The 25979-nt window shown below is 54.1% G+C and overlaps 1 protein-coding gene across 1 annotated transcript; it reads right to left on the reverse strand.

Annotated features, from left to right (window-relative positions):
* Positions 1 to 478: 478 nt before the first annotated feature.
* On the reverse strand, positions 479 to 25642 carry LMNB2 (lamin B2). The gene is made up of 12 exons (XM_028519959.2): positions 25307 to 25642; positions 18402 to 18538; positions 12714 to 12870; positions 12376 to 12501; positions 6435 to 6605; positions 6162 to 6287; positions 5678 to 5898; positions 5134 to 5425; positions 4949 to 5056; positions 4267 to 4386; positions 3897 to 4010; positions 479 to 3004 (listed from the first exon to the last, which is right to left on the reverse strand). The coding sequence occupies exons 1-12, from the start codon at positions 25508 to 25510 to the stop codon at positions 2963 to 2965; spliced, it is 1818 nt and encodes a 605-aa protein (XP_028375760.1). The 5' UTR covers positions 25511 to 25642; the 3' UTR covers positions 479 to 2962.
* Positions 25643 to 25979: the final 337 nt, after the last annotated feature.

Raw genomic sequence — 25979 nt, forward strand, 5'->3', positions numbered from 1 at the left:
TGAGGTCCTTCCTGCCATACAGAACAGGGCCTGTGTAGGCTGTGTTCCGGGCGGTCGTGGCAGGTCAGGAGTCTAGCGGGCACCTAGGTGTCATCAGTCCCGGGGTGCAGGCTGGGGCCCTGCTGTCCCCTTGCTCAGAGGCAGAAGGCTCTGGGCTGCAGCTGGAAGCCACTGTGGGGACTCCCGTGGCCTGATGGAGGTGGAGAGGACGTGAGCAGTGGTGCTGGGGGCCATGGGCTCCCAGCCCTCCGTGTCCTCCTGCCTTGTCAGAGGCCACTCACTCAGCCCTTGGCACTCACAGAAAGAACTGTTCTGTGTGCCCGTGTTTGGGTTTGCTCGGGGAGGGGCAAGGGCAGTAGGCCCCTGTGGAGCCCCATTCCCAGACCCCCTGATGGCCCCCCATTTGGGAAGAAGGCCACTGGCGTTTTGGCAGCTGGGCTCCAGCAGCCCAGCCTCTAAGTGGACTTGGAGGCGCAACTTAAAAGCAAAATGTTTATTGGAGTGTTGTACAAAAAAAGTTTCCAGTCAGAAAATGTATATTACAAAGCATTGGAGGAACAAAAAAAGACCACGCATTTGGCATGCACCTTGAAAACCACCAAGACCTGTTTGAAATGAAAGACACACCACAGCTCTGGAAGCTGACTCCACCTCGTGCTGGCGCGCTGCAGCATGGACTCGACCCCTCACGTGGCTCTGCCAGCCTGGAGGAATGAGTCCCACTTGGGTGTGCTCATGTGAACGGAACCAGAACCGCAGGGTCTGTGCATCAGAGCCTTGGCCAGCAAACCAGCCAAGTGATCGTGTACGGGGTGGGCACCCAGGTCTGGGCTCTGGACTTGGGGGTCCCTGCAGGCCACCCCTCACCACTGCTGGTTCCTGGGCGGGATGCTGGGCTGTCACATGATGGGTTCAGACCGAGGCGTCGCTTCTGCCTCATTTTAAGTGGCCTAAAGCTAAGCTTATTTAAGGACATGTGCACTGTTTCCCAGGCCACAGCAATCAATTTCACATTGATTTCTGTTTCAAATACTTGATTACCCAGGAGCATCATCACCCTGCCTGGATGACCCTTGGGTGAACTCACCTTGGGTGGAGCCTGAGCCACTCCCCAGCTCCCGCCAAAGCGTCTGCCAGGCACTAGGGGGCCCTCTCCCTTCCTCTCTGTGACTTGGGGTTAGGGGAGACTGTTAGCAAATCACAGACCCAAACTCCAGCACAGTTTTGATCCTTCAGATTCCCAGAACATGTCACTGGGTGTCGGTGCCCCTTCTGTCTGGGGGGCCGCCACGCCCCAGCAGCCCAGTACCTCACTGTGGACTCCCCAGACCCTTGCTGGCCACGCAGTTCTTGCTTCTAGGTGAGGGGTGGGGGGTGACAACCCTCGGCCTCAGGGGCCCTTGCAAGCACTCCCAGGAGAGGTGTGGGTGGCGTATACAGCATGCTGCATCCCCAGGGCAGGTGAGTGCTCCAGGGCCCACCAGAACCTTCCATGAGGTGCTGTGGTGACACACGTCCCTCCATGGCCTGGGAAGAACTGGAGGTGAAGCAAGGGTCGTGGGTGAATTCCAGGCACAAGAGCACCTTTAGATTGTCAGCCACAGGGGCTCTGGCCTCCGCCCCACTTCACCATAACCAGTTCCCAAGGAAAGGCAGGCCTGGGGGTGTGCACAGGGCGAATGGGCAACTGGCTTCTCCCGGCTGGGAGATGCAGGGCCGGACGTCAGATGGCTCTGAGACTGCCTGCCCAGTCCCAGTATCTGAGCTGCCTTTCCGAAGGAGTTTGCCACCCGGGGGCTCAGACCTCACCGAGACAGCCCCCTCAGGGACTGTCCCTGGGACCCTGGCCTGAGCCACTGAAGCAGGATCGGCAATCTGAGTACTGACCAATGTAAAAAAATAAATATCCATTAAAAAAATAATTTCTGTGTATCTAGGTGGAGGGCTGTAAACGGTAGGCTAATGCAGAGTCGCTGGGCGGCCAGAGATGGCTCGTGACATGGAACCACCCTAAAAGAAGTCAGTTGGCAGTGGCCTGAGCAATGTCATTTCAGCAAGTTATCTATAGAAGCGAGAAGAGCGCTATATATGCGGAATACATAGGAGAGGCAGGGGGCTGGCACTCAGCCCCGGGCAGGTGTGTGTGAGTGTGTGAGGGGCGGGGCGTGGTGGTTACATGTAGACACGGTTCTGAAACCCAAGGCGTTTGCTGCCAAGGTTGTCACACTTGTCCCCACGGTTCACCTGGTTACTTGTCTTTGATCAGAAGTGTCCCTGTCCTCAGGTTTCCTTGTCTCCTGTCCTACTGGTCTTGTTCCAGAAACACAAGGGTCAGGCAGCCAGGAGGGGAATGAGGGGCCCCCCCTGACACGGCCATGGCACCCTGAGTCAAACAGGTGGACGAACTCGCCTGCCACCCAAAGCCCTCGGAGAGGGGCTGCAGTGACCCTGGAGGCCAGGTGGCCGGTAAAACATGAGACTCCCAAGCGCTCCCACACTGCGTTCCCGTGGGCTGAGCCTCCCGGCTCCACAGGGCGTGCCCCTGCCCCCAGTGGGCAGGAACCTGGATTCTGAATTTGGCTTTTAAAAGCTTAATAACACAAATGACAACTACTGAATTCCTATAGCTCCTGTGTCTACCTCCAGGCACGAGGGGCAGCCCCCCGCCCCTGGCCTGTCTGTCACGGAGGCAAGGGGAAGTGCACGGCCCCTCTGACGTCCAAGTCCAAGCCCATCGGCCACGAGGTTCCTGGGTCTGGAATTCAACCCACAGGGGAGATGGGCACTGAGGGAAGTGTGGACAGTGGTGGAGGGTCCACAGAAACCCACCAACAGAACAGAGACCCACCCTACTTTCTGGCAGTTTGCTTAAAAATTCTCTAGAAATGTATCAAGGACTAAAGAAAGCCAATGATAGAAAAATAGTTTCAAGTGGCTCTGGGTAAGGAAAGATGTGCTCCGTTCACATAACACGGCAGCCTCTCGAGGTGGTCCTCGGGTCCCCCTGGGAGGAAGGAAGGACAGCGGTTAGGTGGCGCCGGGAGCCTAGGAAGGTAGCTGGTGGCCCCAACCCCTGCCAGGGAGGGGCTAGACCGAGCTGGGGGCCTGAGCCCCCTCTGGAACACCAGCCCCTGACAGAGGGACAGGGCCAGTAGTATCAGCTTCAACTGTCCCTGTTCCAGAAGCTTCCATGTCTCTCCCTCACCTCTTTTGTGCTGTACAACACATCACAATCTTACGTCCCAGACACCAGAATTCCACAATGTACATCTAATACAGTGTGGTCCCAGGCTCTCCATCTCCTCCCCAAACCATTCTTTTTTTATATTTAAAAAAAAAAATTACTGGTTTGTTTAGAGGAAGGGGGAGAGAGACAGATAGACAAACATCGATCTGCTGTTCCACCCACATGCATCCATTGGTTGCTTCTTGTATGTGCCCTGACCAGGCTGTCAAACCTGCAACCTTGGCACATTGGGATGATGACATTCTAACCCACTGCGCTCCCCGGCCGGGGCAAAGCCATTATTTCAGCCACCATCTCAGATGAGAAACCATGGGGCCCGAGAGTGTTTTCTGGGAACCACCAGGGCAGTACCAGTGCCACTAGAGAGGCACTGAGCTTTCAACACCCACACCCAGGGGTCCCGGAACTAGCACCCGAGGTCCACACAACAGGCAAGACCCGGTGGCGAGGAATGCTGCCTCCATGGCCGTCTCCAGCGAGACCTCGGGGCCACGCAGAGCCTGGAGCTGAGGGAGCCTGGGTGGTGCCAAGGGCCAGCCAAGGCCAGTCATGCCCACGTGAGCACGTGCTGTGGGTCCAGCCAGCAGGGCCATGGGTGTGTGTATGTGTGTATGTGTACTCACCCGAGTGTGTTCCCAGGGGCCCCTACCTGCTGATGGAAAAGATCCTCCTCGCCAAACTCCGCGCCCTCCTCTTCGCCCTCCTCCCCGTTCTCGGTCTCCCGAACCGCTGAGGACTGTTTCACGGTTCTAATGGCCACTTCCTGTGTAAGACAAGGGCCGTGGTCTCTCAGCCCCTCAGGTGTGCGGGCCCAGCCCGCCTGGGAGCAGCAGTCAGCGTGCCTGGATGGAGTGTCACCGCGCTGCAGAGTGTCATCCGGGGACCAGGCCCAGGGCTGCCTGCACTGGCTCTGCTGGCCCAGGCCCCACCCCACGGCTCCTGCACGGCCTGGTGGGGTGGACAAGGGAGATCCCAGGATGAGGCAGAGGCACCCCCACAGCCCAAACCCAGGCACGCACCTCTCCATCAGCGTTGACCAGGACTGTCCGGAAGTTCTCGCCTGTGCCCCAGCTGATCTGATTCTTCCACACAAGTGTCGATGGGGGGCTGTGGGCCACCCCCGCACCAGCTGCCCACACCTGGGGGTACACCAGAGGGCCTCCCCGTCAATGCTGGCTCTGGTCCTGATGCATGTGCTACCAGCAGGACCCTTATCAGAGCCCTGCTTTGATGTGCCAGGCATTTGTTCCTTCCAGTCTTACCGGGTCCTACCCGGGAGTGATGGTCACCAGGGTATGGAAGAAGAGACTCAAGTTCACAGTGGCCAAGGACACTCATCTCGGCAAGCAGGCCAAGCTGGATCTGAAGCCCGCCATCCCCAGGGCCCATGCCCAAGACTGTTACGTCTCTTGCCAACACCTGCTGGCCTAGAGAGCCTAGACTCAGACCCGCCTCCACCACGGGACCCTGGCATGTCACTTTGCCATGCCACAGGGCTTCAGAGAAGGCCCACTGGGACGACACCGGCACTCAGGTGGTCTGTGGCAGCAGGCAGCTGTTCTCAGCACCAGCACTCAGCCACTGCCCCACCCCACAGGCCAGGTCCTGCTTCTCCAGCCCCGTCTCACATTCTGTCACCCACGTGGTTGCCGCCGCCACCTCTCCCACCGGTGGCCCCTCTCCTACCCCAAGCCCACCTACCGTGACGGTCTGGCCAGCCCGCAGCACGTATTTGGGTGTGAACTTGTAGGCAATCTCCTCCCCTTCTAGGACCTGCCTCTTGATCCTCCAGTTCCCCAGGGACTGATCCTGCAAAGGGACAATGCCTGACACACAGCTGTGGAAGACCCAGCTGGGGAACCTCCATCCCGGTCAAAGCCCCTTACCTTATCCGAGCTGTTCTTCAGCTGCACGAACTTGCCCTCCAGGTCAATCTCCTCGATGCTGACGCTGCCTGAGGCTGAGGCCTGCTGGGCCAGGTGGAAGCTGCGGCTGCTGCTGCCGCTGCCACCACCGCCCGAGGTGATGCCACTGGAGCCTGTGCCCAGCGGCTCCTCTACCTCCAGCCGCCTCCGCTTGCTGCGGCTAGAGCGCCCTGCCGTGGACACACTGCTGCCGCTGCTCGAGGTGGCCCGTGAGATGGTAACCCGTGACGATGGGCTGGGGGACAGCTTCAGCCTGGGGTTTGGAGGGGAAACAGAGTGACTGGTAGTGGCAGCCAAGAGCCTGTTGGCCCAAGGTTGGACCAGGACAGCCCAGACAGTGTGAGGAGGGCAGATTCACTCACCAGCCCATCCCAACCTGCCCTAGGCTGGCCTCTCCTCCTTACCCCTCCCCACTATAACCTGTCCCTCTCCCCTCCTGGACCCGTTCGTTCTTCATGCCACCTGACCTCTCCTCCTGGCCCCGAACATCCTCCTCACCCCCTACCTCTCCTCCTCGCCCTCCAGCAGCTTGCGGTAGGCACTGATCTCCATGTCAAGGGCCAGCTTGATGTCCAGCAGCTCCTGGTACTCGGCCAGCTGTTGCTGCATCACATCCCGCATTTCCGTCATCTCTAGCTCCTTGGCGTCCAGCATCTTCCGGAACCTGTCACGCTCCCCAGCCATGGCCTCCTCTAGCTCTCGGATCCGGTCCTCAGCTGCACTAGCCTGAGGGAGGGGTCCGAGGGCCAAGTCAGGGCAGCCTGTGTGGGTCGTGAGGAGAAGCCCACCCAGCTCTGGGCCAGGGATAGAGACCAGGCCTGTGGAGGTCGGAGGGGCCAGGGAGCCAGGAGCCCTATGCAGGCATGAGAGGGATGGGACAGGGATGGGTGGGTGTCTGACCTTCAAGATTGCAACTACCGCCCACAGGCAGGAGGAAGGACCCTGCTGGAGTAGTGGGGCAGGGGCAGGCGTGTACTCCCAAGAGTCACCTGCTTTTGGAGGCCAGAGAGCTGGTAGCTGAGAGACTCAACCCGCATGCGTGCCTCCTTCAGCTCCTCACGGGCAGCGCTGGCAGCCTTGTCATTCTGGTCAGAGCTCAGCTTGGCACTCTCCAGCTGAGGGGACAGGAGTGGGCAGATGAGGCACCAGGTATGGCGCAAGAGGAGCCACCTGTGCTTTCCCACCTGTTCTGTCCCTCCCCCATTCTCCGCCACTCCACCTGCCTCACCCACCACCCCGTTCCCCACCGGCTCCCGGCGCACCTTGGCCTGGTAGGCCTGCTCCAGCTCCAGCTTATAGAGCCGCACTTGCTCGTCGTGCTGGCTGCGCAGCTCCTCGAGCGCCTGCGCCATCTTGAAGTCGTACTCCTGCTGCCGGCTGCTGTCCACCTCCACCAGGCGCCGCTCGTGCCGCCGGCGCGTCTCCCGCACCTCCTAGGGAAAGGGCAGCCGGACCCGCTGAGGCAGGCGGCAGGGCCGGCGGGCTGGGGATGACCACCCCAGCCCGTCACCAACCCGTCTGGCTCAGCAGTGTGCTCACCCCAAGGGCCAGGTGCCAGTGAGGGCTCAAAACTGCAAACGGGGAACCTCTGGGGAGTTGCCCTGGTTACTCATTCACAAATTATCAATGGATACACCCTTCACAATCACCAGAGAAGACACAGCCCAGATGTCCCTCAGATGGTGAGTGGACAAGGTGCCCACACCCAGAAGCCACGCAAAGGAGTGAAGCACTGACACGAGCACGCACGGACCTGGAACACACGAAGCTCAGTGAGAGGAGCCAGACACACACACAACCTCAGTGCGTGGCCCGTTCACGTGAAACGTCCAGACCAGGCACAGCCACAGACAGGAAGTGGGGACGGGGCTGGCTGCTAATGGGTGCAGAGCTTTTGGGGGGTGATGGAATGTCCTAGAATTTGAGGTGCTGGTTGCTCAACCTTGTCAATGTACTAAAAACCACTCTAAGAGTGGGGACTGCACCCCCCCAAAAAACACAAAATTTACTAAAAATTGTGTATTTATGCCTCGGCTGGTATGGTTCAGTGGATTGAGCACCAGGCTGAGAACCAAAAGGTCGCTGGTTCAATTCCCAGTCAGGGCACATGCCTGGGTTGTGGGTCAGGTCTCCAGTAGGGGGTGTGCAAGAGGCAACCAATCATCGGTTTTCTCCTCTTTAAAATAAATTAAATCTTTTAAAATATGTAGTTTATTCTCACACATTTGAACTTGTCACCTTCAAAGTACTCTCCATTTGATGTAATACACCTATCAAGACACTTTTCCACTGCTCAAAACAGTTTTTGAACTCATTAATTTTGATGCCTTTTAGTGTTTCTGCCATTTTTTGTTTCACCTCTTTCTTCCACATCAGCAAAGTGTTTCCCTTGGAGGACTCTTTTCATTGGGGAAACAAAAAAAAGTCACCCAGGGAGAGATCGGGGTGAACAGGGAAGATGGAGTATGGGGGTCAATGAGGGTCATGCTGTTTTGGTCAAAAACTGCTGAACACTCAGTGTGGTGTGGGCAGGTGTGCTCATAAATCACCCCTCATGAAATGGGCAAATGCACTGAAAGAGTCAAAAAAGTCACTGAAGCCAAACACAGCCTCTCACAACACCACCAGCTGGCACACTGAGAGATGGTTCCTAGGACACTCATTTAGGAGTGAAGACTGTACTACAAGAGGCCTGATCTCCAGAAGATAATTCCAGTTTTTTGAGGTTCCCCCATGTAAATTATACACTTTGAAAGCTTTATGATACAGGAATATTTCAACTGTTATTTAAAAATGTATTCCTGACCAAGTCCATTCCAGGTGCCCAAGGCCCAAGACATCTGGCTGCCAGGACAGTTGTGGGACGTGATAGTGGCAGTTCAATAAACCAGTTAGCAGAAATCCAAACCACGCATGCACCAACAAGGCTGCCCCAGGCTCATGTGGAGTCAAGTGCAGGTGCAGGGCCGGCTGGGGGCTCCAGGAGAGGCACATCCTCTCCCACTCTTGTCACCTCACATAATCAGTCACTGTCGTCACGTCATTGGTTTGTACGCACAACAGGAGGGTCGTGCCAGAAAGCCGGTCGTGCCAGAAAGCCAGTCTTGTTCACAAAGAACTGGTAACCCTTGTGAAACCCAAAACAGCACGCCCACCTTCACCTCTCGCCCCTCGGTGGCTCACCAGGCCCCTCTCAGAGCACCCTGCACACAACCCCTCCCACACCACTACGGGACCCCTTCACGGCGCTCTTCACAGTGCCCCTCCAGACACTGGTCAGAGACCCCTGGGGGGACCCCCTCCACGGTGCTCTCCTGTTGCCCCACGCAGGCCTCTTCATTTGCCCCCTGACAGATTTGGGAGCCTTCTCTGGTTTCCCCTCAGCTCCCCTCCTGGCCTGCTCCCCAGATCCCCGGTGGTCCTGGCTGTCCCAGGACCTGGCTAGAGCCACAGATCGTCCCTCCGCTGCGTGCGCCCTCCTGCCAGCAGCTCTTCCGGGGCAGTGACCCACGAACGGCCTGGCCGCAGGGTTCCATTCTGAGCCATGTCAGCAAGATGAGGTGGGAGGGCCCCCACCCTGACCCCCTCCCGAAGGGTACAGAACCGCAGCTCTACCTGTGGGAACCTCAGTCCCTCGCAGCCAGGCCTGGCCATGCCAGGAAGCTGAGGCCCGGGATCAGGAGGAGGTTGGGGGGAGGGGAGACCAGACCCAGGAGCAAAGAGGAGCACACGACCTCTACCTTGTCCTTTGACTAGAGTGGTCCAAATGGCGGCCCCATAAAGGTGTGTCTCTGTGTCCTAATCCCCAGAACCTGAGTGTGACCTTACTTGAAAAAAAAAAAGAAAAAGGGTCTTTGCAGATACAATTAAGGTATGGGTCCCAAGGTAAGATCACCTTGGATTATCCAGGTGGGCCCTGAACCCGATGCCAAGTGTCCATCTTAAGAGACAGAACAGGAACATCAGCATCACAGTGCAGTGAGAAGACCCTTTCAAGTTACAGCACTCCTGTACTCAACAGAGGAGCCCTGGCTCAGTCTACAAGGCACGTCTGAGTGATTCCTGCATGGGGACGTCTGAAGATGACCAAACTGGACTGAGCAGGGGAGGAGGGGCAGGAAAGGACAGAAGGGACCACAGATGAGGTGGCAGTGGAACCCACAGAGGAGCGGGACAGGCAGGGGGCACAGATGCCACATAAGCCAGATTCTCACCTGAGTGGCTGCCACCCGTTTCAGCTAAACCCAGTGACAAGGGCAGAGACGCAGCCCCGCAGTGTAGTGGCCGTGGATGGGGCAACTGCAGCTACATGCAAGGAGGCAGAGCTGCAGACTCACAAAACCGCTCCCCTCACCCACCCCTTGCTCACCCATCGCAGCCGATCCCAGAGCAGAAGGACCCAGCAGAGGCAGCAGAGACCTAGGACAGCACACTCCAGCAGCCTCTGGCTACAAAAGGCAGCGCTGGAAAGCGGCAGGCCCGGACGCCCACCTGGCCCGCACGGAGGGGACGTCCACCACCTTGGCGTATAGGGGACATTTCCAATGACCCAAAGGTGCCACCCCACCCAGACCCCAGAGGCTGGTGCAGGTGAGAGGAAAACAAACTTGAACTATTGCACCTCCTGCAAGAAAAGGACACCTTTATTTATGAATCTGCTGAACTGTTAACAGAAAACCAGTATCTAAGTAAGAGTTCACTGCCTCGAATGCAGAGGCAGAGAAACAATCTATCAGGTACCACAAATAACCAAGGGTATCACACTGCCTGACTTCAAACTATATTAAAAAGCCACAATAGTCAAAACAGTACAGTAATGGCAGAAACACACACAGAACGACGGGACAGAGTTGAGAGCCCAGAAATAAATTCATTCATACGGGCAACTAATTTTCAACAGAGAAACCAAAAACATACAATGCTCTCCAAGGAAGGAAAGTTTCTTCAGTAAATGGTGTTGGGAAAACCCGACAGCTACATGCAAGAGTGAAACTAGACCGCCGAGACCACACACACAAATGAACTGCGAGACTTGAAACAACAAGATACACAGAAGAAAACGCAGTAAACTTATGGGCCTTGGTGTCACAGAGGTTCTTGTGATCTCAACCCCAAAAGCAAGAGAAATAAAAGAAAAAAAATAAATAAATGGAACTACATCAAACTAAAAAACTTCTGCACAGCAAAGGAAACCAACAAAACAAAAAAGTGACCAACAGAATGGGAGTGGATATTTGCAAAAAACACCACGGTTAAGGGCCTAATATCCACAATACACAAGGAACTCATACACAGCCCAACAGTGGAAAACCAGAGGACCGGATAAACACGTCTCCCCAGAAAACGCACAGACGGCCAGCAGACACGTGGAGATGCTCGACGGCACCGATCACCAGAGAGATGCAAACTGAGACCGAGAGCACAATGAGACCTCACCCCTGGCACATCAGAACGATCAGGCACCAGTGAGGACCCCGACAAAAGGGAGCCCTTCGTCCCACGGCTCTGTCGGCGGGACTGCAAACCGGTGCAGCCGCTGTGGAAAACAGTAGGGAGGGTCCTCAAAGATTAAAGAGACCTGACTTAGGACCCAGCAATCCCACTCGGAAGAACTCCAAAACACTAACTTCAAAAGATATACTCGCCCTTATGTTCGCTGCTGTGTTGTTTACAATAGTCAAGATATGGAAGCGACCTAAGTACCTGCTGACAGACAAGTGGACAAAGGCACAGTCATACGTGCAATGGAATATTAGCCAGAAAAAAAGGGAAATCTCGCCATTTGTGACAACACAGATGGACCTACAGGGCATCATGCTGAGTGAAATAAGACAGAGGAAGACACATACCATATGATTTCATTTATATGTGGAATCTAAAGAACAAAACTAAAAAAATAAAATGGAAACAGACCCATAAATACAAAGAACAGGCTGATGGTCACTCAAGGACGGGGGTTACGGGAACTGAAAAACCAACTGCAACTCATACAGCTGACAAGGCGGGGCACCGAGCTCGTTTTCACCGGGGGCCACATCAGCCTCGGGGCTGCCTTCAAAGGGCCGAATGTGATTCTAGGGCTGTGTAAGTGTAACTACTCGTTAACTAGGGGCAAGGAGCTCAGCACTGCTGCTGGGCAGAAACAAGGTGCCGGGCCGGATTCAGCCTGAGGGCCTTGTGTTTGCCGCCTGTGTGATAAGGAGTTAATATAAAAGAGGTAATTGATTAAGCACTGCTCAAAATATTATTCATAAACTGGCCATAGTATTGTCATATTTCAGTAGACTTGCTTTTAGTCTGTCCACCTGGCTTTGTCACCTGGATACAGAAAAGCGAAAAGCAAAAAGCAAAAAATACGACTACTCATTCTCTGGGTGGTTTGAACACTGAAGTCTGTTAACAACAACTTCCTGCACACACAACGGGTTCGACGCGCAGGCAGTGGGCAGGGCACCTGCAGGCCGCTCACCAGGCTTGTCATATCTCCTGATACTGGCCAGACAGAGGGCTACTGCGAAGGGCTTGGTTCCCTAGACATTTTTAAGAGTCACCTTGGTGTGCCGCACACTTGCACACACACACACACACACACACACACAGAATTAAAACTAATCCCAAACTTTACATGGAACCACAATAGACACCAAAAAGCCAAAGGAATTTTGAGAAGAGATGAAGTGGGAAGTATCATGTGCCCTGATATCAAACCATACACTACAAGAATAAAGCTACAATAATCAAAACAGCATGGTATGGACATTAAAACGGACAGATCCATGGAAACTGAATAGAAAGACGGGAAATAAGCCCTGGCTGGCGTAGCTCAGTGGATTGAGTGCGGGCTGGAACCACAGTGTCCCAGGTTCAATTCCCAGCCAGGGTACATTCCTGGGTTGCAGGCCATAACCCCCAGCAACCGCACATTGATGTCTGCCTGTCTGTCTGTCTGTCTCTCTCTCTCTCCCCCTCCCTCCCTCCCTCCCTTCCCTCTCTAAAAATAAATAAATAAAATCTTAAAAAAAAAAAAAAAGAAAGACGGGAAATAAATCCTTGCTAATATGCTGAATTAACCTACGACAAAGGAGGCAAGGATACACACTGGGGTAGAGGCTGGCTCTTCAACCACTGGTGTTGGGAAAACTAGAGAGACGCGTTTTTAAAAACGAAGGTGGACCGCATTCTCACACCACATACAAGGCTCACCTCCTCGAAGACGTTCTTGCGGAAGTCGAGCTCCTCCTGCAGGCTCTGACAGCGGTTCTCCAGGTCCACGCGCATCAGCGTCTCCTTCTCCAGCTGCTTCTTGGCCACTGCATGACCGTCCTCTGCCTGGGACACGCAGGACGACGCGTGAGGGAGCTGTCTGCTGCACTCGTGCCCTGGCTCGAGTCTGTCTGCTGCACTTATCTGTCTGGCTGTTCATGCCCAGGGGTCTCCTTCAACACACAAACTCGGGGCCACGGCACGGCCCTTGGCCACCCTGGACCCACATCACGCTTCGGGGCCTCCTGTCTCCAGACTGGGGCGTTCCCAGGGCTTACCTTGGCCAGCTGGGCCCGAAGATCGGTCACGTCGCTCTCGAGGCTTCGCTTATCACTGAGCGCAGCAGCCAGCTCCGCCTCACTCCGGTGGAAGAGGGACTCCAGGTCCTTCACACGGCCCTGGGCCACCGTGAGCTCGCTGTCCTTCTTCTTGTAGCTGAAAGCCAACAGCAGAGGTTAGCTGGGAGCAGCTATGCAGCTGGAGCCCAGGGAGGTCCAAGCTCAAGTTCACTTCTGCCTCTGAGCAGGCTCTTTTAACTCTTAGGGCTCAACTTATCCTCCACTCTCTGGTAAGGGAGCTTCACCTGTCAGCACAAAAAGTGACCCTTCCTCAGACCTGCCCTGCACCATCAGGACTCTGTCGACCTACAAATCCAGGTGTTCGAGAAACCCTCAAGACATTGGTTTCATGTCCTTTTCTGAGGTTTTTTGATCACAGAAAGGATCATTTAGCCCTGGCTGGTGTGGCTCAGTGGATTGAGTGCCGGCCTGCAAACCAAAGGGTCACTGGTTCGATTCCCAGTTGGGGCACATGCCTGGGTTAGAAGCCAGGTCCCCAGTTGGGGACACGCAAGAGACGACCACACACTGATGTTTCTCTTCCTCGCTTTCTTCCTCCCTTCCACCTCTCTAAAAATAAATAAATAAAATCTAAAAAACTAATGTATAATCTATTAAAGTTACAAATTCTGGCCTTTGGAAAGTGAATCTCCTGTGCAAACTGTGTAAATTATTTCACACAGAATGCCCTACTATTCTAATAGATAATCATCTCCAATATCAAATACTTAAGATGCCAAATGGATTCTTTAACATACAGATCTTTAAACAGCACTCTTACACATTTCTGAATGCAATTCTAAATCTTCTTGGGGTTGAAAGTTTACCCACTTTCCCCCAAGGAACTGACTGGGCCATCTGCAGCCACTGTGGCCACACCCAGGGTCTCCCCCTCAGCACTGGGGATACCAGGGCTAGATCCTTCTGTGGGGCCATCCTGTGCACTGTGGGAAGTTAGGCAACACCCCAGTGGAGATGAGCACAAATGTCTCCAGACATCTCCCAGTATTCCCTGGGGACAGAGTACCCTGGGTGAGAACCATGGGGGACACTGCTTAAGGACGTGTGTGAACTGGAGTGGCATCAAGACCAATGACTTCAGCCTGGAGAATGCCGTCCTCACACCAGAGATACACCTGAGAACAGCCCTGCCCATACGAAGCAGAGAAGACAGTAAAATCTGCTGCCTGTCGGTTGTGAGTCTGTTGTAAGCACAGACGGAGCAGGAAAGAGAGATGGGGACTGAGCATGTGCCAGGTAGGAGCTGCACCTTTAAGTGGTGCAGACCCCCTGAAGGAGGGAACCCTGGGAATGCACCAGGTCCATTATTTCCAGCAGAAGAGGGTTCAAGCCCAGGAAATAGAAGTGCAAAGGTCCTGGGGTGAGTTGTGCTCAGCAAGTTCAAGATTAGCAACAAGGCCAGCATGACAAGAACAGAGAAATCAGGACCTCCGGCCAAGATGGAGGCGTAGGTAGACACACTGTGCCTCCTCGCACAACCAAGATAGGGACAACAACAATTTAGAAACAGAATAACAACCAGAGCCGACAGAAAATTGAACTGTATGGAAGTTGGACAACCAAGAAGTTAAAATACACACGTTCATCCAGACTGGTAGGAGGGGGGGAGTTGGGCAGCCAGGTGGGGTCGCGGTGCGGAGAGCAGAGAGCGTTGGGACTGGGCGCGTAAGGCATCCGGGGCGACCAAGACTGCAGTGGGTGGACCCTGAGCGCTCAAGCAGCAGCTGGCAGACCCTGGCCAAGGGGTGGCAACTGGCAGACCCAGTGAGGTGGCAATTGTGAAGCAAGGTACTGCATGCAACCCAGGATCCCAGCGCTGGGAAATAGAGCCTTGGGGCACTGATTGAGGACACCTGTGGGAGTTGGGGCACACGGAGACTCCCAGCTTCACAGGAGAGGTCCTTGGAAAGTCCCACGGCGTGCACAAGCCCACCCACGTGGAAATTGGCACCAGAGGGGCCCAGTTTGCTCTGGGGAGGCAGCGGAACGAACTGAGGTCAGAAGGAGAGCAGAGCAGGCACCATCATTCCCTCCCGAACCCCGCTTCCACACACAACGTCACAACTTAGTGACAGGGTATCCCGCCCTGGTGAACACCGAAGGCTCTACCCCTCATACGTAACAGGCACGACCAGACCAAAAGGGCAGGGGGGGGGGGCGGGAAAGATGGCTCAAACAGAATTAAAAGCCCTGCAACCAGTTCTTTTAAGTGACCGAGAGATAGCCAACCTATCCGATCCACAGTTCAAAGCACTGGTGATCAGGATGCTCACAGAACTGGTTGATTTTGGTCGCAAATTAGATGGAAAAATGAAGGCTAAAATAAGTGAAATGAAGAAAAATGCACAGGGAACCAATAGTGATGGAATGAAAGCTGGGTCTCACATTAATGGAGTGGACCAGAAGGAAGAAAGAAACAACCAAACAGAAAAGAATGAAGAAATAAGAATTCAAAAAAAAAATGAGGAGAGGCTTAGGAACCTCCAGGACATCTTTAAATGATCCAACATCCAAATTATAGGGGTACCAGAAGGAGGAGAGAAAGAGCAACAAGTGGAAAACTTATTTGAACAAATAATAAAGGAGAACTTCCCCATACTGGCAAAGGAAATAGACTTCCAGGAAGTCCAGGAAGCTCAGAGAGTCCCAAAGACGTTGGACCCACAGAGGAACACACCAAGGCACATCATAATCACATTAGCCAAGATTAAAAATAAGGAGAGAATCCTAGAAGCAGCAAGAGACAAGGAGGCAGTTACCTACAAAGGAGTTCCCATCACTGTCAGCAGATTTCTCAAAAGAGACCTTGCAGGCAAGAAGGGGCTGGAAAGAAGTATTACAAGTCATGAAAGACAAGGACCTACATCCAAGATTGCTCTATCCAGCACAGCTTTCATTTAGAATGGAAGGGCAAATAAAGTGCTTTTCTACTAAGGTCAAGTTAAAGGAGTTCATCATCACCAAGCCCTTAATTTATGAAATGTTAAAGGGACTTATCTAAGAAAAAGAAGATAAAAAAAATGTATAGTAAGGGGACAGCAACTCACAATTATTAACAACCACACCTAAAACAAAAACAAACTAAGCAAACAACCAGAACAGGAACAGAACCACAGAAATGGAGATCACATGGAGGGTTAGCAACAGGGGAGTGGGAGGAGGAGAGAGGGGGAAAAGGTACAGAGAATAAGTAGCATTGATGGTAGGTAGAAAATAGACGGGGAGGGTAAGACAGTATGGGAAATGTAGAAGCTAAAGAACTTATGACACATGGACATGAACTAAAGGGGGGAAATGTGGGTGGGAGGGGGTGTGCAGGGTGGAGGGGAGTGAAGGGGGGGGAATGGGACAACTGTAATAGCATAATCAATAAAAAAATTTTTTTTTAAAAAGAACAGAAATCAGGAGATATGGAAAATTCCTGAACAACTTTATCCAATTTTAAGGTTCTATAGAACTACAAAGAATGGTCCAGAAAGCAAGGGTAGCAGCGGCTATCACTGGAGTGTTTGGCTGTGTCTTAAGAGCTGCAAGGTGTTAAACTAGATTCCTCACCTGCATAACTAATTCCTGGAGAATTATGTGGGGGAACCTGGCCTATTTGTTGGGTCCTCCACGTGGCTACCCGCCATTCTACCATCATGGGCACATGGTGACAAGTTTGTCAGGAAAAGAAAAGCACTACGTGTGACACACTGGGAGGTTCACCTCAGGTGGGGTTAGAGCCCACCCACTGCCCTGCCCTGGAAGGACGGAAAAGGAAAAGGCCCCAGGCCCACAGACGGGGGCAGTAAACAAACAAGTCACGTGCCAGGCCCAGAACCAGGTGAGTCTTGCTTACAAGCTAAGGGGAATGACTGTCTTGACAATGGGCACAGCTATCACCCAACGAAGCTGTCACAGAGGACATCGATAACTCAGGAGATGAAGAGGCGCGCTACACTGAAAGAACCTCATCGCTGTCTAACTGTGTCCACCTTTAGTTTAAATTAAAAAGGTGGGCCTTGGCTGGTGTGGCTCAGTGGATTGAGCACTTGCCTGTGAACCAAAGGGTCACTGGTTCGATTCCTAGTCAGGGCACATGCCTGGGTTACAGGCCAGGTGTCCAGTAGGAGGCTCGTGAGAGACAACACTGATGTATCTCTCCCTTTTTCTCCTTCCCTTCCCATCTCTCTAAAGATAAATAAATAAAAATCTTTTTAAAAAATGGTGGAAAAGACGTCATGTGCCAGATTGGCCACAGCGACTCCATCTGAGTGGAGGCTCAGGGACACTTTTATTTTTCTCTTTAAACTATCTTGCATTTCCAGTTTCTCGACAGCAAGCACCTACGACTCTGATAAACAGGAAAAACATGGCTTCTCAGCCCAGACCAGGAAAGGCAGCCTGAATGCCAACTCTGAACTCCAGTCAGTAACAATGTATAGACACCGACTCCTCAGTTGTAACAACGCGCCTCACTCATTAATACCAGATGTTGACAATGGGGAAACCCAAGAGGGGGTTTTCCAGAGTGAACCTTACACTCACTTTCCTGTAAACTTAAAACTACTAAAAAAACCCCAAAGAAACAAACAAATCCCTCTATTATTTACAAAAAAAGTCTATTAATAAAAAAAAAAAACCACTGTAAATATGAAGGTGGCTGTTAGAACTACAAGAGAGACTCGGGAACCAGGGTCCAGGCCTCGGTCCTGGTCACTGTCAAGCTAAGGGACCTGAGACAAGTCCCCAACCCAGTCCCTCAGTTTCCCCCTCCATAAATGGAGGTGGTGGCAGTCCAGCCCTGCTAGGGTCACTGTGAGGATGAAAGGGGGTCACGTCTGAACTTGGTATTACTCATGGTGTCCCCTTAATTATTTAATTATTTAAAATACTTTATGATTTCTGCTACTATCATCACCATCACCACTTTGTTCTCCAAATTTTCAGAGCCTTTTAGCCAGAAGCAGGCAAAAGACCACACTCTGCAAATAAGAGAACAGGCTCAGCCTGAAGGTCACCTGACTGCAATAGGTCCATTTGGGGCGAGGGTGGGGTTGGGGGGAAACCTGACCCCAAAGTTTCCCAGGGTGGGGACCCTAAGAGGAGGCAGCAAGGACAAAGGCCACCTCACCCAACTTGAGGCAGGCAGCTGGGAAAGGGGGTTTGGCACACCAGTGGCCCCCAAATCCAGAACAGAGGAGGGCGGCAGTGGGTCCTTGGGGAGGCTGGCTCTGTGGCATGAAGGAAGAGCAGGTCCCAGCACTTATTAGCTCCTAGATTCAGTCCCAAGAAAGCTGCTTGGGGTCAAAACCCTCCTTGGGCCAAATCATGTTGAGTGGGTGGGAATAAAGGCGGTCAGGGGACAGCTAGCAGGCCAGGCTGCAGAGGCTGCCCCCACCTACCCTGCAGCCAGGACGCTGCAACCACCGGCCTCCCAGAACCCACGGGGCCAGCTCCCAGGTCTGCCTGAGTGCGGGCCTCCAACCAGGACACAGCTCCCAAGGGTCTCTGGGTGTTTCTCGAAATGACCCTGTCACATGGGGGGCTGACAAGCCCCTGCCTCGCCCTACACACACCACCGCCCTGGAATCAGGGCGACATCACGCCAGCTGCGCCCCCTACCTTTTGTTGGCCTCTTCCACCTCGGACTTTAGTTTCCCTATTTCGATCTGCAGCTGGGCGCGTTCTCGGGCCGTCTCATCCAGCACTCTGCGGGCGTCAGCCAGCTCCGACTCATACAGCATCTTGATGCCACTTACCTGGGGAGACAGCAAGGGTCAGGTGAGGAAACCCCCCCACGACAGCAGGCGTCCGGGCTGGCGTGCCATGAGACACAGCTCCTACTAACCCCAGAAGCCTCCCAACCAGCTCAGCCCTGTCAACCCTGGGCGACCCCAGGCTGCCTGACCTGCCCCTGTCACTTGTTCCTTGCCAGGTGACACCCAGCAACTGAGCACACAACTCATATTTCCCATCAGCCTCCTTGTCCCACCCTCCCCATGTGGAGGTACACATGTGTTTACAAATACCTGGAAACAAACCAGGACAGTGAGACACTACCTCACCCCCAGTGGGACAGCTAGAATGACAAAAAAACAGATGGTAACAAGCGCTATGAGCCCCATTCCTGGGTGGTGGGAATGGACAATGATGAAGCCACTGAGGAAGGCCATCTGGTGCTTGCTGAGATGGCTAAACCAAGAGTAAAGACATAACCAGCAATGCTACTGCTAGGTATCAACCCAGGAGAAATAACACTTACAAATAAACCTGCACATGCGTGTTCACGGCAGCACAATTCCCAATCAAAAAATGAAAACAACACAAATATATGTCCTTTGACAGATGATGGATAAACGAATGTGGTCCCTCCACACACCAGAACATCACTCAGCCATGAAAAGGAGTGACACACTGACACTCACCACAGCGTGGATGGACCTTGGGCACATGATGCTCAGTGAGAGACGCCAGACACAAAGGCCACAGAGTGTGTGGTTCCATTTAGGTGACATGACCAGAATATGCAACTCCACAGAGATAGGAAGTGAGTTACGGTTGTCAGGGGCTGAAGAGGGGATGGAAAGTGACTGCCAATGGGAATAGGGCTTCTACTGGGGTGATAGAAGGTTCTGGACTTAGCCCTGGCTGGTGTGGCTCAGTGGGTTGAGTGGCAAACTTCAAAGCAGAGTCGCCAGTTTGATTCCCAGTCAGAGTACACGCCTGGGTTGTAGGCCAGGTCCCCAGTAGGCGGCACTCGAGAGGCAACCACACATTGATGTATCTCTCCCTCTCTTTCTCCCGCCCTTCCCCTTTCTAAAAATAAATAAATAAAATAAAAAAAAATGTTCTGGACTTAGTAGTGATGACTGCATATTCTAAATACACAAAAACTGCTGAACTGTATCAGATGGGAGTTACATCTCAGTAAGGCCATTAAGACTCCACACGGTGCTCACAGTGAAGGCAGACAGGACAGGAAGCAGACCCACTCGGGGCAGCTGGCGTGGACAGCTGCCCCCTGTGCCACAAGGCTCCAGGACACCAGCAAGCATCTGCGCTGTGGCCTGGGGTCGGCTGAGATCCTGAGAGGCCCACTACCCCCTTCACAGAAAAGGCCCCGATCAGGAGTTCAGGGGGGCTGCTGAGGACTTGTCACTTGGGAGGGTGACCGATGTCTTGGTTTGCACGGGACCTCGGGGTTTCCTGGATGTGGGGATTTCCGGGGTGAAAACCAGAATGTCCTGGGCAAATCTGGACAAGGTGGGACATAACGGCCAGTCTGAGACTCCTACCTTCCCAGGCCTGGATGTCCCACCTCACTCTGATACGGGCTCCTGGCCCCATGTCACAGAGGGGAAAACTGAGGCCCAGAACAATAAACGGCCCTCTCCTGACCTGTGAAAATATGGAACAGAGCAGGTCGGCTGGGGGGCAATCCTGAGAGCAGGACGCAGTATGTGGTGAGGGGAGCAGGGGCAAGGCAGGCTCCCTCCTGCACTCTGGCCACTCCTAGCCCCGCTCCCCACACGCAGCGGGCCCTCTCCCCCACAAAGGTGGTCACTCTGGGCCACTCCTTGCGATTCCGCCTTCTAGGAACTACCTTTGGAATAAACCGTGAATTCACAAAAAGCCACTGGCTCCACTATTCAAAGACTGCTGGGCTCCTGCGTTCACATGCCTGTCCTTGCCCGTCTCCTGCCACCTTGCCATCTCGACTTCAGGACGCTCAACTTCCAATGCCCTGAGGGAGGGGCCACAGACAAGGTCCCCTCCCCCCACCGCAGGCCTGCAGGGGCTCTTTCCTTTCTCTTGCGCCCTGGCCTCCCCAAGGAGGGTCTCAGGGCTATAGCCACACAACGGGAAAACAGGTTAGAGCTTAGGCAAAAGGGAAAACCTGGCTGTAAATGTTTTTTTGTTGTTGTTATTGTTTTGTTTTCATCCTCATCTGAAGACACTTTTTTCACTGCTTTTTAGAGAGAGAGGAAGAAAGAGAGAAACATCAATGGGACGTTGGGAATCAATGGGAAGCATCAATCAGTTGTCTCCTGTACGCACCTGGTCTGGGGATTGTACACACCCAGACAGGGGATCGAACCCACAACCCAGGCATGTGCCTAGACTGAGAATGGAACCCGCAACCTTTTGGTTACGGGACAGCACTCTCGGCTTTAAGATTTTGATTTTTTGTTCACATGTACTTTTTGCATTAATTCCGATTTCTAAAAATACTTCCTTAAAATATTACTCATCCCATCCCCAGACAGACCATGCGAAGACCAGAAGACCCCAACAGAGAGGCATCTAACAATTCCTGCCCCACCTCCCCACAGCAGCCCAGGGCGTGAAGATAGAGGAACGTGTCAGAAACGTCACACCTGAAGGGGTCCAAAGAAATGTGACACCTGACACGCAGGATCCTGGATGAGGTCCTGGGACCGCAGGGAAGAACTACAGAAACCCAAACAAAGTGTGGGTGTAAGTTCAAGATGATGTATTGGTATTTTTAAGGTGGGCCTGAGAAACACTAATGTAAGATGTTAACAGCAAAAATGGGGTTGGGGTGCACAGGAACTCTGTTCTACCTTGGCTGTTCTTTTTGTAAATCTAAACTAAGGTTGAGTAATTAAATATATGTATCATCCATCTCCATGACTGAGGCTTTGGCGTCCCCATTAAATTCCATGCCCAAAACGAGTGCCCTGATGGCAGGCCCCGCTCCAAGGTCCTGGCTCGCCTCAGCGTCCTGTTGAAAGCACTTCGTTCTACTTGTGGAATTCTTAAGGCGGTGATCTCTAGCAGGTCTGCAAACTCGGGCCTGTGGGCTGGAACTCCAGCCCGCTGCCTCTCTCTGTCTAGCCTACAAGTCCAGGATGGTTTTCACATTTTTAAGTGGCTGGAGGAAAAAAAAAAAAAAAAAGGAAAGCTACTTTGTGACACAGGCAATCACATGAATCCCCCTCTCAGGCTGTAGAAAGCTTTACTGGCACGCAGCCAGCCCCATTCCTCCAAGTCGTCCTGGCAGCCTTCCCACTATAAAGGCCCAGTTCAGTGGTCATGGCTGAGACCGGCCGGCTGGGGCTGAAAATGACTTGGCCCCCTTCAGAAAACATCTGCTGACCCTGGTCCACGGCACTGGGACAATTTGGGAAAGTCTTGTCCAGAGAAAGACGAGCAGACAACCCCGAAGACTCTCTCAGCCCACTGACAGGTGCTCTCCTGGCAGGCCCCACTCTCCTGCACCTGTGCCCTGAGCCCGGGCACCACGGCGGGAGAAACAACGGGGGCCTTTTTTCACGGCTTGCACAAGTGCCAGACACGAGAAACCCTGACAAATGTGTGAGCATGTGTTGACTGGGGCGGGGTGTGCATGTGTGTGTGGACGAATGACCCGAGGTGGCCTTTTTCCATTGCCTGTGTCCCTGTGGGTAAAACCCAAACACGGGCTCTTGAACGTGGGCACAAGTCCCATCATCCCAAGTGGCAGCTACTCCTCCCAAGCTCCAGGAGCCAGCCCCTAACCCGTGTCCATTTGGGGAGCACGATGCACCCGCTCCGGGCAGCAACAGGACACCTGGGCAGGTAAGAGAAAAGAAACTGAAGCTGAGAGGAACTTAATACCAGGCTGAGGAGGCTCCCTGAAGAACCACCCCTCCCTGGCCCACAATCCTTCTCAAACAGGAATGTGGCCAGCCCCAGCGCCCCCCCTTCCAGAAGCCCTCCAGTGATATCTGCAATGGCTGTTCACCCAGTAACGCCCACTCAGCCAGCAGTATCAAGCTGAAGTCCAATGGGAAAGGCTGGAATGCACGCATGGCCGGGTCTGCGGGTCGGCGAGTGTGAAGGAGTGTCTCTGGCCCAAACAGCTAAGATGGGCACCCGCCGAGGGGGGCAGGGGAGCTCTGGTTTTACCTTGGGCACCTGAATTGCTTGGGTACGCTTCTGACATTTTTTTTTTTTAAGATTTTATTTATTTATTTTTAGAGAGGGAAGGGAGGGAGATAGAGATAGAGGCAGAGAGATAGAGAGAAACATCAATGTGCGGTTGCTGGGGGTTATGGCCTGCAACCCAGGAATGTACCCTGGCTGGGAATCGAACCTGGGACACTTTGGTTCCCAGCCCGCGCTCAATCCACTGAGCTACACCAACCAGGGCAACGCTTCTGACATTTTAAATGGCATCTTCAAAGGGTTCCTTAAGTGGCTTCTCAGCCTTGACACTACAGGCACTTGGGGCCACCCAGGGCATTGGGAGGTGCAGACCAGCATCCCTGGCCCCACCCACTTGATGCCAGGAGCACTCCCAGGCATAACAACCAGAAATGTCCCCAGACATTGCCCAGTGTCCCCTGTTGAAAAGGATCACCCCAGTGAGATGACACCATACAGGTAACAGGCACGCTCCTCAGCATGACACGTCCATGCCTCTCCTAGCACAGCCCACTTCCCACCAGCCTGAGCTGAGGCTGCTCCCCATCTAACGCCTCTGCCTGGCCCCTCACAGCCTGAAGCCTGGGACCCACTGTTGCCCAAGGCCATCTGCAGGTCACTGCCTCCTTACATCCCACTGACCACCCCACACCGGCTGCTCCAGATCCCCGTGGGTCACCAATCAGCTCCCGCCACTGACCAGCATTTATCATCTCACCCCCTAAGCAGCAGAGAACAAGCTAGATAAAACTCCCTGGCTCCAGCTGTGAACACATCTGTCATAACCTAGAATGCCACCCCTTTTGTGGGGCAGGCTTACCCCCACAGGTAGCCCTTGCTCCCAGGTGTTTTATGTTAGCTTGCATTCCAGCAAGCCTCAGCAGCTGAGAAATAAGCCACACCCAGACAGACAGGGGTCGGGACCACGCCCTCCACAGAGCCCACTAGGTTCAGCACCCCCAAAAGTCAGTGTGGAGTCTCACCCCATTTGCATGCAGATGGGGCAACTTGGGGCTGAGGGATGAGACAAGAAACCAGATCATGTATGAGGCGCTGACCAGCCCCGCAGGGAGAAACTGGGCTGGCAATCTGAGGTCCCTTGCCCTGCTGAGGCAGGTGGCCAATATCTGGGTGGGACAATTCTAGTCCCACTGAACAGATGTAAAACTGAGGCTCCAACTGGCTGAGTGACCTGCCCAAGGTCACATAGATTAAAGGCAGAGTTTGGACCCTGAGTTTGAATCCAATCCCAAGCAACTTAGAACACCACCACCAACCACCAGATGGCTTTCCCCTCCCAACACCCAAGCTCTGCTTTCTGAGGGAGTCCCTGTCCCCAAACTGTTAAACAGGGACAACAGAATCCAGAACCCAAACGAGTGCTTCCACCAGGAACCTGTCTTGTATTCTATTCTCCTTCTTTTACAAAACCAACTCATCTTGGCTCCACAAACAAGCTCAAACGGTGAGTATTATTATTTCCACTTTATGAAAGAGGGAGACCCAAGGTCACACAGAGGACAAGTGACTCCCAGAAATGACCCCCCCAGCTCCTCTCTTCACTTAAGTCTGTCACTTGGTCCATGCTCCCGATGGGGACCTCGAGGCTCAGAGGATCTGGCTTTCCCACCATGCCCACGAGGGAAGCAAGAGGCACTCCCCTCTTACTCTGGGAAACCAACCTTGAGTTGGGACAGGACCAGCGGGAGGGAGAAAAGGAGGGGTGGGTCTGGGTAGGCCACCACAGTCCCCAGCCTGGGACAGACCCCACTGAAGACCGCCGAGTGCCAACAGACCCCTACATCCTCCTAGGTGGACGAGGTTTACCCGGAGCCCTCACCCTCAGTCTGCAGTGAAGCCCACTGGTTCTCCAAGACCTAAGGACTCCTCCTCCCCTCACATCCCCTTTGGGGGACGGGGGACGGGGGTCAGGGCCTACCTGGCTCGCGCCCAAGAGTCATCAGGGTGCGGGGACAACCGTAGGCCTCCTAAATTTCCCGCCTCACACCCCCGCCCCCAGGCACCAGACCCCTCCCCTCGGACCCCACCCCAGACCTGGGTAGGAGATGGTGCCTACTGACCAACCCCCACCCAGCCTCCGAATTTCCCAGGACTCATCACAGGACCCTTGCAAAATTCCACGGAGAAGTGACCACGTGAGTCACCTAGGGACCCTCCTGCCCCTCCTCAGGGCCCCTCAAGTGAGCCTCAGTTTCCCCATCTTCTCGGAGACCAAAGAACAGCCCTCAAATTTTCTCCCAGGGCGCCCGAAAACCCAAACACAACCGGAGAGACTCCCCACAACCTTTAGGGGCGGAGTCTCGCCTGGCTCACACCCCCTCCACTCAAGGGATCCCAGGTTTCCTCGAATCCCTGGGTGGACGGGGCCTGCCCTATCTCCACCTGTTGCACAGTGGGGCCCCCAGATCCCCCGGGGAGCCCTCAGAGAATGGTTCTGCCCAAAACTGCACCCCTAGGGGATACCCAAAAACCCCTCGATGGGCGGGGCCCGCCCCGGCATGCACACCTAGCTCAGGAACCCCCAAGTCCCCTGGGGACCCGTCGGTAGACCTCCCGGAGGCCGGAGCTGTACCTACCTCGCGCGTGGTCACCTCCTCCCGCTCAGAGATCTTGAGGAGGAGCCGGTCATTCTCCAGCTCCAGCGCGCGGACTCGGTCGATGTAGTGCGCCAGGCGGTCATTGAGCTCGCGCAGCTCCTCTTTCTCCTGCAACCTCGACAGGCGTGTGGGCGACAGTGGCGTGGCGGACCCGCCCACACGGCCGGCCAGTGGCGTGGCCATGGTGATGGTGGTAGTGGTGGTGGCTGTGGTGGCGGCGGTGGCGGCGGCTCAGGGCCCGGGCGGCTCCGGATGGCAGCCGCGGCTCGGCGGGCTCATTCAATCCGCGCCGCCGACAAAGATGGCGCCCGCCGCCCGCTGCCGCCGACTCAAAGCAGACTGGGATTTGTAGTCCGGCTGAGCACCTCGCGGGGGATGCCGGGAGCTGTAGTTCTGGCGGGGTGGGCGGAGGGGCAACTCCAGGTCCATTTCCCTGAGTGTTATTAGCTATTCATAAAACAGCTAGTGGGAGGCGCGAAGTCCAGAGCCAAACCTTTGGCCTCCAAAATCCCAACTCCGTCACGGTGTGACACTGGGTTTCTTTACAGTGTCTCAGTTTCCCCACTCGTATCACCTACCTATCTCTTATTGTGGTGAAGAACACTTAAAAACATGCTCAGTGATCTCTCACTTACACCTGGAATCTGAAAAT

This window comes from Phyllostomus discolor, chromosome 8 (genome assembly GCF_004126475.2).
Source record: "Phyllostomus discolor isolate MPI-MPIP mPhyDis1 chromosome 8, mPhyDis1.pri.v3, whole genome shotgun sequence".
In the NCBI taxonomy this organism is placed as follows: Eukaryota; Metazoa; Chordata; class Mammalia; order Chiroptera; family Phyllostomidae; genus Phyllostomus; species Phyllostomus discolor.

Bases quoted from the DNA above. Each gene is read 5' to 3' on its own strand.
- LMNB2 (XM_028519959.2), bottom strand. From the start codon at position 25,510: ATGGCCACGCCACTGGCCGGCCGTGTGGGCGGGTCCGCCACGCCACTG. The intron at 5,057-5,133 runs GTAAGGGGCTTT...GTCCCTTTGCAG, and splicing joins TGAAGAACAGCTCGGATAAG to GATCAGTCCCTGGGGAACTG. The intron at 3,005-3,896 runs GTAGGGGCCCCT...CCTTCCTCCCAG, and splicing joins AGGATCTTTTCCATCAGCAG to GGGGACCCGAGGACCACCTC.